Source organism: Odontesthes bonariensis, chromosome 18 (genome assembly GCF_027942865.1).
Source record: "Odontesthes bonariensis isolate fOdoBon6 chromosome 18, fOdoBon6.hap1, whole genome shotgun sequence".
Classification (NCBI taxonomy): domain Eukaryota; kingdom Metazoa; phylum Chordata; class Actinopteri; order Atheriniformes; family Atherinopsidae; genus Odontesthes; species Odontesthes bonariensis.
Window position 1 is genome coordinate 27,448,302 of NC_134523.1, and position 21,572 is coordinate 27,469,873.

At 40.1% G+C, this 21,572-nt stretch overlaps 2 protein-coding genes across 2 annotated transcripts in view; one reads left to right on the forward strand and one right to left on the reverse strand.

Annotated features, from left to right (window-relative positions):
• nudcd1 (NudC domain containing 1) overlaps nt 1–21,572 on the forward strand; it is a 462,800-nt gene that overhangs the window by 383,277 nt on the left and 57,951 nt on the right. The gene's annotated exons all lie outside the window — the stretch shown is intronic.
• LOC142368193 (uncharacterized) lies at nt 9,774–11,972 on the reverse strand. The gene is made up of 10 exons (XM_075450330.1): nt 11,821–11,972; nt 11,614–11,717; nt 11,244–11,516; nt 10,951–11,044; nt 10,783–10,850; nt 10,459–10,677; nt 10,301–10,360; nt 10,096–10,221; nt 9,947–10,009; nt 9,774–9,860 (listed from the first exon to the last, which is right to left on the reverse strand). The coding sequence occupies exons 1-10, from the start codon at nt 11,957–11,959 to the stop codon at nt 9,774–9,776; spliced, it is 1,233 nt and encodes a 410-aa protein (XP_075306445.1). The 5' UTR covers nt 11,960–11,972.

Consider the following 21,572-nt stretch of genomic DNA (forward strand, 5'->3'; position numbering starts at 1 on the left):
GTGAGAACCCCCTTTGGGACAGGAAAGAGACGGGGCAGGTCACACAGGCAAATCGTGGCGGAGAATCCCCCTCTTGCCTGTGAGCTGTCACATCGTTCAACTTTTTGGGATTCAGAATTGTCATTTTTTAAACCTTGTAAAATATACAGAAAACATAAACTTAATTTATAACATGTACAAAAATACTCTTCCCCCCTCCAATATACTCTCATCTGTACTTAAAAAACAAAAACACAAAATAATTATTTCATTAAAAACTACATCAGCTTAAAACCACACTCCGGTGTTGTTTGTTTATGTGCTGTGTGCAATGGAGTTGTTAAGCTCCATGAGGATGTTTGTGGATTTTTATGTACAGTGTGCAATGGTAGGCCGAGGCCACCTTGTTTATCAGTGCTCGCTGTCGTCTGTCCCTGTTCTGGTGTCGTGTTGTTTCCCTGGTTCTGTGTTACTTTGTATGTTGCTCGGAGGGTTTTGAATAGTTAAAAAACCATTAAAAAATAAATACTTTCCCCCCCAAATATACTCTCCATCTCTACTTCAAAAACTAAAACAAATAATTATTTCATTAAATAACTAAATCAGCTTAAAACCACACAGAATTCCTTCATGATCACTAAAATATGTTGGTATTACCACTGCTTCTCCCTCATATACATCTGATTTAACATAGATGTGATCTATTAAACTACCCCTTTCAGTAGTTGCTTCCTGGACTATTTGAACATATCCTCTGGTTTTAACACAATTTAAGATAGTTGATGACTTTAAAATATCATCATTAAAATCTCCCATCAATGCTATTGTTCCAGTTGCCAATTGCTCCAGCCAGTCAAGCATCTTTACCAAATTGGTTTTAAATAATGACAGAGGATACTGTGGTGAGCGATAAATTACAACCATTTTAATGTTCAAATGCAAAAAGTTATAAACTAAACACTCTAAATTGACCTGTGGTGGCTTTAAAACTTCATATTCCACACCATCTGCAGTATACATGCCAACACCGCCATGTTGTTGGTCTTGCAACCCAATCAACGATGGCTGGGTACCATCATACGATAAACGTCGGGGACAGTTGTTGAAACTGTAACCATCAATCTTTACCGTATCAGCTTGAGGTTCAAGAATCCATGTTTCTGTTACAGCAATACATTTAGGTTTCCATTGCTGAGTACAAAAAGCTAAATCTTTAACATGTCGATTCAAACTTTGGACGTTCATTAAGAACACAGTAAAAGCAGATGTGTCAAATCCGCTCAACTGTGCAGGTCCACACATCAAAAGGGGTGTCATACTCTGGATAGCAACCGTAATATCATCCTTACAATAAATCCTTTTTTCATTAAAGTCTTGAATGGTCAAACCTGAAAGACTCCTAACTCTGCTTAGAGCAACATAAGCTTGACCAGGTGCAAAGATTTTGTTTAGACAAACAACAGCTTTGTCTACTGTTAAGCCTTGTACTTTGTGTACCGTACAGGCCCACGCCAATTTCAGTGGAAATTGTCGTCGCAATCCACCTTTAACAGTGGCCCTTTCCTCCTCGGGTACAATAGGTGTGGAACCAACCACATCCGAGGACCCATACACACACGTTTTCCTTCTGTGGATGCCTACACGATCGTCATCAAATCTAACATAAACCAATTTAGGAAACTTGTCCTTTTCTGGTATTATGATATCTGTCACAATGCCACAAACACCGTTAACTAAACCATCCCCGACATCCACGTTTTTACACAGCATAACGCGTGCACCCTTACCCAACAACAGAACCTCTGACAAACCGGTATGTAAAGCTTTGGCGTGACTCCCTTGCAACAACCGCAATTTGCCTGTTTTTTTATCATTGACAGAATCCTGTGCCTCAATTTTCACATATTCTGGGCAATTCTCAAACAACTGTTTCATATTATGCTCATTTACTTGTTCATTTGTTGCAAATATATGCAAGGCTGAGCTGACCTCACCCGTTTCACAAACTTTTAAAACATTTATGTCACCAGGTAGCATGGGGGTCTCTTTTGAACGAGTCCTCATCCGGTTTAACAGCTGGGAAAACACAAAATCTTTTTGCCGTACTATTTCCGTTAGTTCTACAACTTTAAATAAATCAGACCACAAGTTGCTGCCAACTCCATCAGAATACAACGGTTTGCCTTTGACAGGAGGTAACTGGAAGAAATCTCCAACTGCCACTACGCTAATGTTTCCAAATGAGCCTACGTTACCCGTTTGTTTGATCTGCCGCAATCTACCATGCACATATGATAGCAAATTGTGATCTACCATTGATATTTCATCTATGATGAGAATATGTACATCACTATATTTCAGACGTAATGAATTGAGCTTCTCTTCTCCCAAAGGAGTGTACGGTAAGCGTACATCAATTCCAATAGAAAATGTTGTGTGAATTGTTGTTGCTTCCAAATTATACGCAGCAATACCTGTAGGAGCAGTCAATAAAACAGGTGTGTTGTCAGTGTATTGACACATTGGTGACAATAATCGTTTTGATTCATATTCAATCGCTCTGATCAAATGACTTTTACCTGTGCCTGCACCTCCTGTAATTAAAATGTGTAACGGTTCAGGATTTTTTCCATTTACCTTGTCTAAACACCATTGCCTGATTTGGTAAAAAACAGAGAACTGTCTTTCATTCAAAGATCTAATTAATGCTAAGCCTTCGATTCTAGTCAGCGTGCTCTTTTTCTCAAATACATTTCCCTTGGAAGATGAGCTTAAATCTGGGATGTGTTCCTTTTCATCACTCAGTGTTGCTTTTATTTGTTTCATTCCTTCCACACCCTCCAACCGTTCCATCTCCACTTCAGGACACAACTCACACCATGCATTTTCAAGCAGTACGTCGCCAACCACCTGATCTGCTGCCTCCAGGTTAAAAGATTCCACTTCGAATTCACTTCTATTTAAATCTACGACAGACTTCACTAAATGTTTGGTTCCATCAATAAATTTAACCACACCAAGTCTATAAAATTGTTCAAATCTTTCACAACCTGGAGGCTTCAGATCACCATCAACGCGATACGGCAGAAATAATTGCATTATGCTCTGATAAAATTTTTCTGGATCTTTGCTCTCTGAAAAACGCGCATAACGAACAACTGATGGTTGCGTTCGACTTCTTTTTGCCACAAAACCTAAACCATTATTCAACTTGACAGCAGATTTACATTTTTCATTCTTGGACAGAACCCGATAGTCAGATGCAAACTTTGCAATGCACATATCGTTAAAAATATCATCTTTTGGACGATTTTTATAGCGATCAACCAAACCAGTCATCCACATTTCCTCTGAACTGAGATCGTTTGTAGCTGCCTTCTGTCTCAAAACAGAAATAGGTAAACTCATTTTCACAATGTTGTCACCAGTTGGAATAAAAACAACCTTCCTAGAACACTCCTTTAAATGCATACTGGTTAGTCGATACACCGCTTCCTGAGCACACACATCCCGATTATGTAGATATACACTACCAAGCTTCTTTAACGCTTCTTTAGCACTAACATTGCCATCTCTGGATGCTTCTCTCTGGGCATTTCCTAGCATGAGGCCAATTTCTCTCTCGCTTTTTGACATATAAGACACTATGTAGACACAACAAGCATATGCATCTACACAATATTGAATATCAAGATTAGCATTCCATGCTTTTAACAGCGGCGGACTATACTGATTAATCCAAATTTCATTAATCTCTCTTTTCAAAACTACATGTGTATGTCGACTAACTCGTTTATACACCTTTTCAAATATTTCTTGATTTATACCCAGTCTTTGAAAAATTTCTTCTACAGTCCTATAGGGACAAGTTTCATCTGCAAGGAGACTCTTCACTTTACTTAGAATCTCCTTTGCCTGATTTTGAGCCATTGCCTCTTTACTTGCACAGGCACACTGTACATTGCTGCTTGTTTTATCCAAATTACATGTACAAGTCTTATCCTTATCTTTTTCACTACGACAAATAAATGTTCTGCTCGATGCAGGTCGGGGAAAGTTAAAACGACAAACTGTGTTTTTCTTTTTACATGATTTTGAGTGACGTTTTGAATGCTGCTGAACAGATGTAACCACTTCAAACAATGGTTCGTCCTCAGATGGAAGTTCGCATGTAATATACTTATCTATAAATTCCACAACTTCCTCATCTGTGTTTTGATCTAGGATTGGAGCCCCAGAAATCCAGAAAAGGCAATGACAATGAGGGGAACCACGTTGCTGAAACTCAACACGGTAGTAATAGTCAACAACTTTACCAATGGGATTAGCAGGAGACATGAGAACTTCTCTTAAGAAAACATGCCATCTAAAATCAAACATCCTGGCAGCAGTCACAGGATTTCGACGTAACAGTTCGCATTTATCTGCCCATTCCAATTGCTCAGCCGTCTCTGTTCGCCCATCATGTTTCAAAAGGGTATATAAAAGATTAGTCCATCTCATATCTGCCGATGAAAACGACGCAAACCAAGTAGGCTTACCCAGCTGTTTAACACAGGCTAGGATGTCACGTTTTGCAGACTGCCAAAAAGCTGGAGTCCCTCTAATGGGTTTTAGGAACCGATAGCCATCATCAAACTCCAACAACTTCTTCAAAGACTCCTCGTTTTTCAACAAGTCACCCAAATTCTGGGGTTTACCACATTGCCCTTTACGTAATGCTACTGACACATTAGAAATAACCTGTTCCAATTCAGACATGTACTGTGCATAAAATATATATTCAACGTTGGATGAAAATCTACCATCAGCATGTAAAAGCCTGTTATTAAAATACCGAAACAATGTTAAACGATGTAACCTCTTTGCATGGTAAGTATTCTGTCCAGATGGAAACAAACCAGGGAAGCACTTGCCTTCATTTTCTGGATCGCTTAATAATTTTACTGGATTATTACCTTCACCAGGAGCAACATTTAAAATGTTATCCAAATACTGATCCAAAGCTTCCTGACCTATGTCAACGGGCATGAGACATGTATCTTGAAACATGCAATGATGCTGTCGATCATGCAACAGCTCCTCAGTCTCCTCCAATTCTTTTTCAGAAATGTCAGGAATCACATCTTTGTCCACTACATCATCTTCATCTCTACAAAATTCATTGATCCAATTCTCATTAAAATCTATATCTTTATAGTATTTGTTGAACTGTTTTAAATACTTAAGTGCTTCACGTACATGCAAAGTATCAACAAATTGATACTTATAATGACCTTTGTAAGTTAATTTACGCTTTAATTTTACAGCAAGCAAAGATCCTTCCATATTACAACGAGGCAATACATTACACGTTTCAACAATATTTGCTGGAACACAAGTCACTGGTCCATGTACACCATTTTGTCCCCCTTTGGGTAAAGCCAACATTTTCATGAATGGTATATGCAACGCTATTAAATGCTGTTCTAAACTATTTAGACAAGCCAATTGTGGAGGGATAATATCCACATTTAAATTGTTGGTCACACTTTCTGGTGGCATTACACCTTTGCTCATTTTGTAATGACAGGTATAACAAATCATCAGTTTACCTCTGGATGACTCTGTCAATTTACATTGCACAGCACAACTATTGTCACATTTGTGCACATAATCTTCCGAAATGCATTTTGCAGCAATTAAAGCACTAGATTGGCTTTTAGAATAGAAATCTTTCCTACACACTAATACTTGATGTCTAAACAGCAGTCTATGACAGACACAGCAGACAAAATCAGGCCCATCTTTGACCTTATCCAAAAACTGTTTGATAACAAAGTCAATTTCTTTTAACATTTCCTTACGTTGCTGTTGATTTAATTTCACACGCACTGAAACCTTTTTCTTATGTTCTATGTTACCATGATACTTTCTACGACAAATCTCTTTTAATTTCTGCCTGTGCTGCAAATTGACCTTAAATTTCTTCTTACTCATTGCCTTGACATTTTCTTTATGCAACAAATTTAATTTATATTTTTCTTTACTCATCATCTTTACTTTTTCTTTATGCAATAAATTTATTTTATATTTTTCTTTACTCATCATCTTTACTTTTTCTTTATGCGATAAATTTAGTTTATATTTTTCTTTACTCAATACCTTTACATATTCTTTATGCAATAAATTAAATTTATATTTTTCTTTACTCAACACCTTTACATTTTCTTTATGCAATAAATTAAATTTATATTTTTCTTTACTCAACACCTTTACATTTTCTTTATGCAATAAATTAAATTTATATTTTTCTTTACTCAACACCTTTACATTTTCTTTATGCAATAAATTAAATTGATATTTCTCTTTACTTAGAACCTTTTTCTTCTGTTGATATAATGTATCAAATTGATAAGTCATTCTAAACCATGCATTTACTTTTTCTCTATACAACCTAACTTCCCTGTACTTTCTTCTTAATTCTGCAATCTTTTTCTCTTTATAAGATATTTTTGAATAATACATTGCTTTATTTTTCAATTTAATCTTGTCTTTATACTCCAAATCATGTTGGTAATCCATCACTTTTTTAAATGTAATTTTCTTCTTTAAATGCCGAGAAGACGTTTTTGAACCAATTGTTTCTGTGCTGCATTTTGTTTTTTTTGATTTTCTTCTACACTTGTATGGTGTGTCTGATACATCATTAACTTTACAAAAACCATAGCAAAACTGTTGATCACCCTGCAAGACACAAGTAATAACCTCAAAATGACAACCGTCATATTTCAGATATATTCCTTCATTTATACCAGTGGAGCTTGTACACCCATATTTGACCCATTCCTTGCCATTATGCACATACAAATCCACTCCTAATGCATTTGCAGTTGCCTGCATTTCGATTTCAGAAGCTTCATGTCCAACATACTTCATACAGGACTTCTTAACGTAGTCAGACACAGAAGAAAATCCTTTACCAACCAACCGTTTACCCTCTTTGTTCTTCTCCAAATAAGAAACAGCAGCCAGTCGTAGTCTGCGATGGCTCTTCTGGGAACCGCTTAGTACTTGAGACACTGCTCTGAAAAAACTGTTACCATCTTTTACAATCTCTTCAGTCTTACACACACTCCCCAAAGGCCCAGAAACCGTGGATCCTTGTGTGCTCTGTTTAACAAACATAATATCATACTTGTTGCACAAATCTTTTGAAACATCTGTACACACAGGATTAAATGACAAATGTTTAATAGCATTATGAATGACACTATCATCATCCAGTACGTAACCGTTTGCAGTTTTTGTACTTTCTAAAACATTAGGTTCATTTGTTGTCTTATTTCGAACACTATACCCTTGGGAAATGGAGACCCTTTCCTTACAATAACCATAACAATGTTGTGTTTGCTTAACACAAACAACTGTCTCGTAATGGTTACCATGAATATTTTGTAGATACACACACTGATTTGAGAACTGACCAGCAGCACATTTATATTCAAGCCATTTATCAATATAATATGTAACTATGTTCACACCCAAACAGTCTGCTGCAGCTTGAATTTCCACTTCAGTTGCCCAGGATCCAACATATTGCATCCTTGATCTTTTAATATACTCTTTTATAGAGGAATTTTCATTTCTCAAAATGTTACAATACATTTGAGGATTCCTTTCTAACTGTTTCACTACGGCAAGTCTAATTTTCCTGTGCCATTTCTGAGTCCCACTTACAGCCTGACTAACAGCCCGGAAAAAACAGTTTCCGTCCCCGACGATGGGTTCCACCTTGCATGGTATCCCCAAGTCCCCAACCAAGTCAGATGATGACTCACCTTTCTCGCATTCTACGTTCAAGTGTTTGCAAACAGCTTCTGACACCACTTTTGAAAGAGGATTAAACTTTAACGCTCTAGTCCTCACATTGGTGACAAACACATCTGAAGTTACAAGATCTTCATGAGTTTCTTGTATCTTTTTACAAGATGTACTACTCTGAGGCTTCTTTTGCCCTCTAGATTCATCTGTACACAAGACTTCCTGAACAGAGACAGGTTTCAACAAATTACTGCCAAATGGACTAATGGTTGCTGACTCATTTCTGTGCATGTCAATTTGCACACCACTAATTTCAAATTCCTTGGGACTGGTTCTCTTTTGCCTAGCATATCTCTCAATATAATTCAAAAGATCATCAAAGCTGTTTAAATACAAAACGTTGCTTTTCCCTGAAACACTTACCATTCCATTACAATCACGTGCATGGGAATCTACAACAGCATACTTTCCATTCTGACTTATAAGAGCGCAGGTACTTCCATTTATAGTCAGAACACAAGTTTCATATGTGGCGCACATCTTTTGCAATCCTTCACGGAGAGTAGTGTGTGCACCAGAATCTATAAACTCACCCTGGAAAACATCTACATGTCCAGCAACAAAATCTCCATACATCACATCTAAAGTACACCCGTCAATATCAACCTGCTTCGGCAAGTCTAAAACACAGAGCGTTTCCTTCCTACCACTAATCAGATTGTTGTCCCGCAAATAAGTGTACAAGGCGTCACCTCTGACAACAACATTATCTAATGTGTCAGAATGCCATGAAAAAACACTATCCATCTTGTGCTTTGCTAAAGCAACAAGAGTCACAGCTGCACACTGCAGTCCCCCGTACTTAAACCGATCATCGCCCTGATGGAACGATCCTCTAACTGATTGCTGACTACTTGAACTGGCACCATGACGTTCGTCTGTGACCTGCCTGTCAGCAATGACTGTGGTACATGCTTCTAAACCAAAGCTACTCTGTTGTACAGAAATCGCAGACATGCCATACTCCGTCGCATTTAATGATTTCCGAAGATTCATAATGTGAATCATTAAATCATTGAAGCAAGTGTTAAATACCACTACAGATGTACCCGTTTCTGATGCCAACCCCTGTAAATTTCTTGTTCCACAGTCCACAATGACAAAGTAAGATTCATGATGGATAACCAAGCTACATGAACCCTCAAGATTAAGAATGCACATTCCATTTCTCAACAAATACATCTGTAACTTCTCACTAAATTCCTCCTCCAGATTCAAATTAAATTGACCATAACTACTACCCCCAATTAGTACTTTCCATTTTTTACCAAAAATAATCTGTCGCTCCACCAACTTGCAAAACTCTGGCTTTGTGCCTCTCTGAGGTCTTTCTGTATCAATATATTCTGCCAACTTCTGACCTTCCGCATCAACTGCATCGACATCCGATGATTTCCAAGTGCAAATTGGAGAAGTTTGGTGTTTTATAGCAGCTACAACACTACTGGACATTAAAATATTGCTAACAGACTGATTACTATGACTAACTGTTCCTAAAATAAGAGAAGGGGGGAACCGCTCTGAACACCTGCAAGAACTGGAGTTAACACACTGACCTCTTGTTTGGCTGCACTCGAAATCCACCGACACCTCAAGCATCTACAACGACATTAGAAAACATAATTTCTTTCATTTGTATTCATTTCTTTAAATTTACTACCAAAAATGTTGTTATACAAACCTCCCGGTCAGAAACGAGCTCGGACGGACAGACAGACACCAAACCAGGACAGTCAGACACCTCCCGAGGATGGGGAGAAGGCACCACATCGCAGACATCCACCTGTTTGGATGTTGCCTCAACCTATAAAACAAAATCATTACATTAACTCATCTGAATTTAAACCAAGATTCCAAATAATTTAGACCAAGTGTTTTCAATAATACACTTTATGGTTTCATATTACTTACATATTTAACATAATAAAAAGCTAAATATGGACCACACTTACATTCTTCTTCACGGACACAAGCCCCACACCAACAGCGGCAGGAGTTACGCTCGGTGTGGCTGAAACCTGAAAGACAAAGACAAATAAATTAATTATGAACAATTATCCGCATTGAAGTTCTGAAAAGTTAACTCGCTTAAGGTTTTACAAACCTGCTGTCTCACACGCCTGGTCCTTAAGACAGCTGGTTTCTTGAGACGTTCCACAGGCTTCATCTATAACACAAACAACATGTCAGATCTGTGTCTTTTCTAAATGACAATACTGAGACTGTTTTTAAATACACTTTGCTGCAACTTACCTCGTTGCCTGTGTGAACATCTGCCACTGCCATTGGAGAAACTTTTTCCATGGCAACCAACAACTCAGGTGAAAAACGAACAGGATTCAGGGGGATGTAACACTCCTTCAAAACTGGAGTAGCAATCTGTTACACAAAAATTGAAATAATGAATATACTAATCACATTAAAAATGCTTTACAACAAGTGGTTGTGAAACACTCACCTTATCAGGAACCACCCTTTCCTTGGGTGAATCAGAGTCAGATTCCCCCGAATGGCTCCTCTATAAAAAGAACACACAAAAGCCATTTCAGAACATTACACACCAACTTAAATCCCATCCTTGCATAAAAGTACATTGGGAACAACAAGCTTCCTTACCTTCCTGCCGTATCTCACGGTTGTCCACTCTGGAGGCGGTGGACGTGGGACTCGTTCCACTCCCTTCACAACCAGACGTGGCACATACCTCGGCTTATACGGGGCAGCTGCCTGACTCGTGGCCAGTGGCTTGGGTGCAGACAGCTCCAGGAACTGATGCGCAAACACCCAAATGCGATCACTGAGGATGCGCATCCCCTTGTTGTCGTCAAGGTGAATCTAAACCAAAATAAAAGGTATATAAATCAGCAAAACAGACAAGTAAAATAAGTATTGAATATAAATTCTCACCACTTTCTAACTTCAGAATAAGATTGTACTTACTCCATCATAACTCCACAGATCGACGCGACTTAGGGGGAAGTCCTCGGCAATGGAATAAAACGGCATCTCTGAAAAGAAAAATATGTATAATTATACAAACATCCTTTTCACCAAAGACAACTGCCATCAAAATACTGGAAATGAACTCAGAATTATTTTACTCCATACTTAGATTTGCCGAAACACGATGATACTCCTGCTGGAATAGCTCCTGTTTCTCCATGGATTCCGTCAAGCGTGGAATCATACCGATACAGAACACCTAGAGGAAGAATTGCATTATCAAATTACTTTATTTACAAATACATCAACTACTGATGCTTGGTGTTTTAAGTTTTTTTTATTTCTCTTTTGTTACGTTTATTCTTCTTATTCCTTTTTTAATGTGAAGCACATTGAATTGCACTTGTGTCTGAAATGCGCTATATAAATAAACTTGACTTGAAAATAAAATAACACACCTTAGTGCAGTGCTCACGAACTGCCTCAAGGTACAACTTAAAGGCCCGTCCTGCCTCTTGGTGGTTGATGCTGGACGTGAGGTTGTTGGATGGAGCAAAAACGCAAATAGCGTCAGGACGACGAGGAAGTACGACCTTCTCAACCTCCTTGCGCAGCTGATCTGCGTCAGCCCCTGGAGTCGACATAAAGGCAAAAGATACGAAACCTCCTTGCATTTTAACAATGCCATCTGCCAAGGACCGCAAATGGGACGCCCCGATAACAAGAACCAGCTATGGGAGGAAAAAAAAAAAAGACAAATTATAGCAAACTGACAATAAGCAATCCATTTCTACATTGTATATTTGAATAGCATGAAAATTTTCATACTTTCTTATCAAGGCTCCCATCCGGAATGACCAGCTTGTGACGACGCCCAGTATGCTCGCTGATTGGCCATTCGTTCGCTTTGTGTCGCCGCCCAGTTCCGCGGCCTATAAAGGAAAAGATATATATTAATCACTGAAAACAATATATATTAGCACACAGAATATACAAATACTCTCCATTCTTTAATAATATATAAATGATACTCACGGCCAACAAAGTCACTGGATGGCGTTGGTACGCCAATGCGCTGAACAGGCGAAGCCTCAGCACGGCGACGAGCAGCTTGAGATCTACGACTAGTTCGTGGCATCTGCAAATTGACATTAGAGAAATATGACAAAAACATAAGGGATTACAGCACAGTCTCAATGATGAGAAGACAATATACAAAAAGACAACTACTAAAATCTGTTAAAAATACATATATTTACAAGAGCAAATACTACGATTTATCCTAATTATGAAAGTAAGCAGTCATGTTAAGTTGAGTGCAAATGATTTGAAAGTTTTCTGCACAGTGAAAGCCAGTAAATACATAAAACCATTGAAAAGGAACATTCAATCCTCATGGATAAACATGAAAAAAAAATTTAACTAGGACTGCACTCTCCAACTTATGATATCATGATACTTTTAACAAGTATAAAAGTTTTAATATATATATATTTAATAGTATAACAGATAAAACCAAGCTCCTCTGCTCTCTATTGATCATTCCAAACATGAAACAAAACAATGCAAGCCCTTGCAAGCCCCCTGGTGTGTGCGCGCTAACTGGTGTGAACTCACGTGCACAAACTCGTCCACAGAGGGGGAAGGACCTGAAAGTTGTTTAATTTCGAATTTTCCGACTTTCAGGTCACTCCCCCTCTGTGGACGAGGTTGTGCACGTGAGTTCACACCAGTGTGCGCGCACACAAGCAAGGGGCAGACTCACGCTCAGCTTGGAACACGTGGTTGGTGACTGTTCTGCTCAGATAGAGAAATAATAAACCTAACGTGACTGGTTAAAAACAGCCGGGAGCGCTCGATTTTTGCAAGCATGATTACAGGCTTTAGAGAAAGCTACAGAATTCGGGAATTTTCCTAAACAGCCCATTTAATATTCTACTTCCAGAATCCCAAAACAGTTCAAGCTAATATGACTAAATAAAGGTTGCCGACGGCAGCCTTTACTTTAAATAGCTTATCAAAATCAGTCACTTATTTTTAAAACAGCAGCACAAAAAAAACAAACAAAAAAAAAACACACCTTTGCGGCTTATTAAAAGAAAACTCTGGTATTTTCAACATTAAGCCTCTTTTCTGAGTCGTCTGCAATGTTTTAAAACCCCCCTCAGCGCTTTTTTGATTTAGGCCATGTTTGTAGTTCTCTCGCACCAGAAATGCGGCTAGGTGTATTGCATTTCCAGTGCGAGAGAACTACAAACATGTCTTCCCTCTCTCAGCAATGAGGCTTAATGTTGAAAATACCGGAGTTCTCCTTAAAAACGCATGTAATTTAAATACCGTCTACATTTGCTACACAATTATCAATAAAACAAAATCCTTTTTAATTTCAACCGAAGAAAAGTGAACAGACTATTGACAATCGTCGTAGTACAGCGGCCCGTCCCTATCCACCATATTGGCAGGATGCTAGCGTAAGAACGCCAGTCTCCCCGTTCGTTTACATTGCAGCCTTTTGTTAGCAGCCATGCTATTAAACGCAGCACGAGGCACGCAAGCCACCGACAGCAAGCCACCGAGAGCGTCCCAAAAAACACACTATTAACGCCCTTACCTTACACAGTTAATATTACATTAATTCATTCTTTCGTATTTTCTCTTTACAAAAAGATTGATATTTTCAAACAGTAATTTTCAATAAACTTCAAAGTATTAATTATCAAAACAGAATCACGGTCAAACTTAACTGATTAAAACAAAATAACTTAACAAAACTTACCTCGGAAAGATAAAGTCCAACAATCGAAGATTTGCAAAAAAAGGGAAGAAAAAGCGTTCAGCAGTTTTTCAACTGTTTGAAAACTTTAAGCTCATTAAACGTCCGGAGAACATTCATGAACTGAGAGCGACTGACGAAATCGACCTGTTTAAACCAGGCCGGCCAGCCCCAAAAGAATCACGTGATAAAGAACACAGGCTATAGGAGGGTTTCACATGACGTCACAGTGCTGCATCGCGAGTCTTAACTATGAATATAAACTCTTTGACACTCTTGATTTCCAATAATGATCTGTAGCCTAGTGGATATTTCACATGTTTCTGAACCCCATCTCATTTTATGACGCCGGTTCGAATCCAGCTTGTGACATTACTTAGAGGGGATAGAGAATCCAAATCGTCTTTTCCCCGTTTTTGGTGTTAGTCCTGAGTCTCCCCGCTGTGGGGAGTACTCATGAAGTGCCAGCAAGTGTCAGAACCTCTGTTTCAAGTACTCCCCTTTTTAATATATATCCCCCTATCCATTTTTGTGAAAAAGTGACGTAACTTTTTCAGCAATCGCCCCCCCCCGCACCCAAGTCCACAGCCACTCCGTTTCACACACGCCCCTTTGGCGAGAAACAGGAACTTGTGTACCTTTCGAGGCTGTAAAAGCGGACTATTCTTCCCCCGGAAAGCAATGTTTGCAATCAATGGCTTTTATTTATTTTTAAAAGCTTCCCCAACCGCCGACTTTTCCTTTGCGCTGCGCTGCGCATTTCACTGACTACAGTTTCACAAAGCTCCGTTCCGAGCAGCTCATGGTCAGTTCCGACAGGGACAGACCCAGACTGCAGCAAGCTGTGCGCAAAGCTGAGAAGGTGATGGGCTGCAGCCTCCCATCTATCCATGACCTGCACCTCTCCAAGACTATGGAGCGAGCAGATCGGATCACAGCTGACCCTTCTCACGCTGCACATGGACTATTTGCACCACTCCCCTCGGGCAGGAGGCTTCGGTCCATTCGAACCATAACCTCCCGTCACAAAAACAGTTTTTCCCCCTTGCAGTTGGACTTATGAACACTTCATAATCACCTCATAACCTGCCCCAGTCACCTTACCATCATTAAAATTGCACTAATGAAGCTGCACTGTTGTTGCTCTGTATATTGGATACTGTGTATTGTTGTACACACCTTGTACATTTTATATTCATACATTTTCTATTCTTTATTTTTTATCCTATGTTACATGTTTGAACCTTACGCCGCAGCAAATCCCTAGTTAGACCTTCGCAACTAGTGAACACTGTTCACTAACAATGGCAATAAAACGAATTCTGATTCTTATGAAACAAGCAACTGCAACTTATATTTCATAATGAAGTTGCCAGATAAGCTCTGAAACGACGAAAAAAACGCATTCTAAACCCAGCATAGTAACAGCTGTTTCAGAGAAATTTTTAGGGGGGTTCTGAGCCATTACATACCCAACCAATTTTTTGGGCCTACATATCACATCACAGAACAAGGATTAATGCCCCATTCAACCATTCTCTATCACCTTTAATTATTTATATAACAGACAGTTGTTTATAAATGACTTCAGTTTTACCAGGTGTCCAAGTGTTCAATCATGAATTGCAAACTTATAAAATCTGATAAAACATGATTTTATTCAAATACGAGATTTGTCGCACGCTCCGCCCGGTGCACGGGTGAGGGAGACGCGTGCCGGCGTCGATGACCACGTCAGGGCGGCGGTGCCGGCGGTCAGGCGGTCGCCAGGCCGGAGCTGCGCTTGGCTGCGAGGGCCGTTATCACTGCTTGCAGTTCTTGTTCATCTTCTTTTTCTTCTCCACGCGGAATCGCGAATGGGGAGGCCTGAACGTATTCGAAAACTCCCGAAACTTTACCCAAAATTGTCCCCCGCGTGAAATCACATGTTTTTAATGTACTCGAAAGTGGGCGTCGCCAAACTGCTCTATAGCGCCACCTAACGTGAGATAGACCGAACCGTACGTCGTAGAGATCTGAAACTCGGTATGTACGTAGATCGCCTCAAATCAAGAAAAAAAGTCTCTTGGAGGTATGCTCTAAAACGTACAAGGAGGCGGCCATTTTGGGTCAAAGGGCAAATTTTGGCCATTTTTCATATTTACACACCTCGCAGGAAAATTTTCACGCCCCAGGGATTTTGAGCTACAGACTTCATTTTTGGTCAGTATGCAGTTAAGGGATGGGGGCACAAAAGTTATCAGAAGACTTGAGTTTTTGAGCATGTTTAGGGGGCTTGGCCAAGCGGCGAACTTGGCGTACTCGCCAGTGTAAACGAAACGCTATATCTTTCACCTAAAAAGTTTAATCTGCACCAAACTTGGTATGAGTCATCCATGTTGGATGCATGTCAATCCTATGTGGTCATATGCTGACGTCATCTAAGCCCCGCCCCCTCAGAACAGGAAGTCACTTTTTTTACTTGGAAAGCTCCATTTCTGGCCCCCTTCACCTAATCAACATGATCTTGTGTCAGAATACAGATAAGAAGTTGGTCTAACTTGCTTTAAAGCCCCAAAAGTTTCCAGTTGAAGGCGTGGATATGGCGGCTTGGTGAAGTCAGACATCACGCCGTCACCATACGTTTGGCTCTAAATTCTACAGTTTTGAGCCGAGATGCACCAAACTCACTGGGATCGATCCTAATCCGCCCCCCAACAGGTGTGAGGTCCAATATTTGATGGGCGTGGCCTAATGCCTCCACAGCGCCCCCTAGAACATCTAAAAACATCAGCCCCAAGCCATGCTTTCACCGACAATCATGAAACTCAGCACACCTGTGCGTCTTGTCAGGACCTACAAAATAGTGTGGGCGTGGCTTAATGGCACATTCCAATCCCTCGCCGTTTGCATACGTTCGGCTCTAAATCTCACACGCATCATCCGATTTGCACCAAACTAGATATGAATGACCTTTGTTAACATCTAAAGAGCCCAATAGGATTATATTGGAGTTTGACTCCACTGCGCCCCCTATATCATGTAAACAGCTGTATCTCTTTTAGACATCATCCGATCTGCACCATATTTTTTGTGCATCATTACGGAGCAGCGCTTCACACGTTGGCATTGTATATTTCTGACGTCGCTAAACCCCACCCCCACAAAACAGGAAGTGACGGTAACTCCTGTCTGGTAGGTGGCATATCGCTCCAACTTTGAACACATGTCACTGGTGTCGTACTGTCGTGGACTGAAGGCGATTTGGGAGATTCGTCGCATGCTCCGCCTGGTGGACGGGCGCGGGAGACGTGTGACGGCGTTGGTGACCACGTCGGGGTGGCGGTGCCGGCGGTCAGGCGGTCGCAAGGCCGGAGCGGCGCTTGGCTGCGAGGGCCGTTATCACTGCTTGCAGTTCTTGTTAGGCCCGAGCAGCTAAGCGCTGCGAAGGCCTATTGTATCTGTAGGATTTCACTATTCTTATTAGGCCCGAGCAGCTAAGCGCTGCGAAGGCCTATTGTATCTGCAAGATTTCACTATTATTTAGGCCCGAGCAGCTAAGCGCTGCGAAGGCCTATTGTATCTGTAGGATTTCACTATTATTATTATTATTATTATTATTCCTGTTTCTTTTCCGCCCGGAATCGCAAATGGGGACGCCTTAACGTATTCGAAAACTCACGCAACTTTGCCCAAAATTGTCCCCCGCGTGAAATCAAATGTTTTTAATGGAATCGAAAGTGGGCGTGGCCAAACTGCTCTACAGCGCCACCTAACGTGAGATAGCCTGAACCGTACGTTGTAGAGATCTGAAACTCGGTATGTACGTAGATCTTCTCACATCAAGAACAAAAGTCTCTTGGAGGTATGCTCTAAAACGTACAAGGAGGCGGCCATTTTGGGTCAAAGGGCAAATTTTGGCCATTTTTCATATTTACACACCTCGCAGGAAAATTTTCACGCCCCAGAGATTTTGAGCTACGGACTTCATCTTTGGTCGGTATGCAGTTAAGGGATGGGGGCACAAAAGTTATCAGAAATCTTGAGTTTTTGAGCATGTTTAGGGGGCTTGGCCAAGCGGCGAACTTGACGTATTCGCCAGTGTAAACGAAACGCTATAACTTTCACCTAAAAAGTTAAATCTGCACCAAACTTGGTATGAGTCATCCATGTTGGATGCATGTCAATCCTATGTGGTCATATGCTGACGTCATATAAGCCCCGCCCCCTCAGAACAGGAAGTCCCTTTTTTTACTTGGAAAGCTCCATCTCTGGCCCCCTTCACCTAATCAACATGATCTTGAGTCAGAATACAGAAAACAAGTTGGTCTCACTTGCTTTAAAGCACCAACAGTTTTCAGTTGAAGGCGTGGCTATGGCTGCTTGGTGAAGTCAGACATCACGCCGTTACCATACGTTTGACTCTAAATTCTACAGTTTTTAGTCGAGATGCACCAAACTAACTGGGATCGATCCTAATCCACCCCCCAACAGGTGAGCAGTCCAATATTTGATGGGCGTGGCCTAATGCCTCCACAGCGCCCCCTAGAATATCTAAAAACATCAGATCCAAGCCATGCTTTCACCGACAATCATGAAACTCAGCACACCTGTGCGTCTTGTCAGGACCTACAAAATAGTGTGGGCGTGGCAGAATGGCACATTCCAATCCCTCGCCGTTTGCATACGTTCGGCTCTAAATCTCACATGCATCATCCGATTTGCACCAAACTAGATAAGAATGACCTTTGTTCATATCTAAAGAGCCCAATAGGATTATATTGAAATGTGACTCCAGTGCGCCCCCTATATCATTTAAACAGCTATATCTCCCTGAGACATCATCCCATCTGCACCATATTTTTGGTGCATTATTACTGAGCAGCGCTGGACACATTGGCGTGGTACGTGTTTACAAGTCATTAAAAGCCCCGCCCAATCAAACTTTAACACATAATGTAGTAACTTTTTCCACTTTAGCCACACATGATGTTGAATAGCCTTCAAGAAGTCCTCTCCAATCCTTTGCCACAAAACAGAAACTGACAGTCACTCAAATTTTCCATTTTATTTATTAACAAGACAGTGCATATTAATAACATTACATCTATGACATGCCAGAGTTAGCCACCAAAGGCTACTTTTAATCTTTAGTCCTGGTGAAAAGTTTTACAATGGCACCAAAAAAAAAAAAAAAAAAAAAGATCATGTAATGTTAAACAATACAATAATCAACATATAAGAACTCCTGTCCGGAAGGTGAGACATCAGTCCAACGTTGAACACATTCCACTTGTGTCATACTGTTGTGAATTGAAGGCCATCTGGGAGATTCAAATACTCTGCCTCATGCTCTGTTGCAGGAAAGGCGTGACACCATTGATGACGCTGCTGGAGCGGCAGTTTTGGCTCTTTTTCAGTCGCGTTGTTGAGCAGCGACACTTTCTGTGTCACAACAGACCAAAATTAATCACATCGACACCAACCAAAATCCTACAAGAATTTCTATTATGCTCATGTTTCTCATAACTTCTTTACATTGGCATAAAACATCTTTAAACGCACACTTTGCCAGTCCAGAGTTTAAAGGTTTTCTACTTGTCATCAAAATTTCTTCAAACTTGTCAGCACAAATCAGCAGGGCAACACAGGGATTTGAACCCCGTCCCACAAGTGGGAGTACCAATACCATTGCCTTTTGCTTTTTTTAATGCTATATGACAAGGTAAAGCAAAACTTGCATTAAGAACAGCATGCCAATTTCTGTATGTTAACTTATATTAATAGCCGTTTATCACTATTTTCAAATATGTGAAAGTTAAATAAATGCCGTCTTAATGCAAGAAACGAAACCTTTACACAATAAAGACTTGTTTACTGTTAAATACAACACAAATTTCATAACATAGGTAATTAAAGTGCTTAGCTAATGCGCCACCTCCGGGACAGGCGGAAGGGCCACTATTAGTTCCTGTCTTAGTCTCTGCCTTCGTCTTCAGTCCTGACTTACTGAGCGGCAGCTCCTTCCGTGCACAGAAGTATGCATCGGGATGCTTCCTCCTGATGTGAAGTGAGAACCCCCTTTGGGACAGGAAAGAGACGGGGCAGGTCACACAGGCAAATCGTGGCGGAGAATCCCCCTCTTGCCTGTGAGCTGTCACATCGTTCAACTTTTTGGGATTCAGAATTGTCATTTTTTAAACCTTGTAAAATATACAGAAAACATAAACTTAATTTATAACATGTACAAAAATACTCTTCCCCCCTCCAATATACTCTCATCTGTACTTAAAAAACAAAAACACAAAATAATTATTTCATTAAAAACTACATCAGCTTAAAACCACACTCCGGTGTTGTTTGTTTATGTGCTGTGTGCAATGGAGTTGTTAAGCTCCATGAGGATGTTTGTGGATTTTTATGTACAGTGTGCAATGGTAGGCCGAGGCCACCTTGTTTATCAGTGCTCGCTGTCGTCTGTCCCTGTTCTGGTGTCGTGTTGTTTCCCTGGTTCTGTGTTACTTTGTATGTTGCTCGGAGGGTTTTGAATAGTTAAAAAACCATTAAAAAATAAATACTTTCCCCCCCAAATATACTCTCCATCTCTACTTCAAAAACTAAAACAAATAATTATTTCATTAAATAACTAAATCAGCTTAAAACCACACAGAATTCCTTCATGATCACTAAAATATGTTGGTATTACCACTGCTTCTCCCTCATATACATCTGATTTAACATAGATGTGATCTATTAAACTACCCCTTTCAGTAGTTGCTTCCTGGACTATTTGAACATATCCTCTGGTTTTAACACAATTTAAGATAGTTGATGACTTTAAAATATCATCATTAAAATCTCCCATCAATGCTATTGTTCCAGTTGCCAATTGCTCCAGCCAGTCAAGCATCTTTACCAAATTGGTTTTAAATAATGACAGAGGATACTGTGGTGAGCGATAAATTACAACCATTTTAATGTTCAAATGCAAAAAGTTATAAACTAAACACTCTAAATTGACCTGTGGTGGCTTTAAAACTTCATATTCCACACCATCTGCAGTATACATGCCAACACCGCCATGTTGTTGGTCTTGCAACCCAATCAACGATGGCTGGGTACCATCATACGATAAACGTCGGGGACAGTTGTTGAAACTGTAACCATCAATCTTTACCGTATCAGCTTGAGGTTCAAGAATCCATGTTTCTGTTACAGCAATACATTTAGGTTTCCATTGCTGAGTACAAAAAGCTAAATCTTTAACATGTCGATTCAAACTTTGGACGTTCATTAAGAACACAGTAAAAGCAGATGTGTCAAATCCGCTCAACTGTGCAGGTCCACACATCAAAAGGGGTGTCATACTCTGGATAGCAACCGTAATATCATCCTTACAATAAATCCTTTTTTCATTAAAGTCTTGAATGGTCAAACCTGAAAGACTCCTAACTCTGCTTAGAGCAACATAAGCTTGACCAGGTGCAAAGATTTTGTTTAGACAAACAACAGCTTTGTCTACTGTTAAGCCTTGTACTTTGTGTACCGTACAGGCCCACGCCAATTTCAGTGGAAATTGTCGTCGCAATCCACCTTTAACAGTGGCCCTTTCCTCCTCGGGTACAATAGGTGTGGAACCAACCACATCCGAGGACCCATACACACACGTTTTCCTTCTGTGGATGCCTACACGATCGTCATCAAATCTAACATAAACCAATTTAGGAAACTTGTCCTTTTCTGGTATTATGATATCTGTCACAATGCCACAAACACCGTTAACTAAACCATCCCCGACATCCACGTTTTTACACAGCATAACGCGTGCACCCTTACCCAACAACAGAACCTCTGACAAACCGGTATGTAAAGCTTTGGCGTGACTCCCTTGCAACAACCGCAATTTGCCTGTTTTTTTATCATTGACAGAATCCTGTGCCTCAATTTTCACATATTCTGGGCAATTCTCAAACAACTGTTTCATATTATGCTCATTTACTTGTTCATTTGTTGCAAATATATGCAAGGCTGAGCT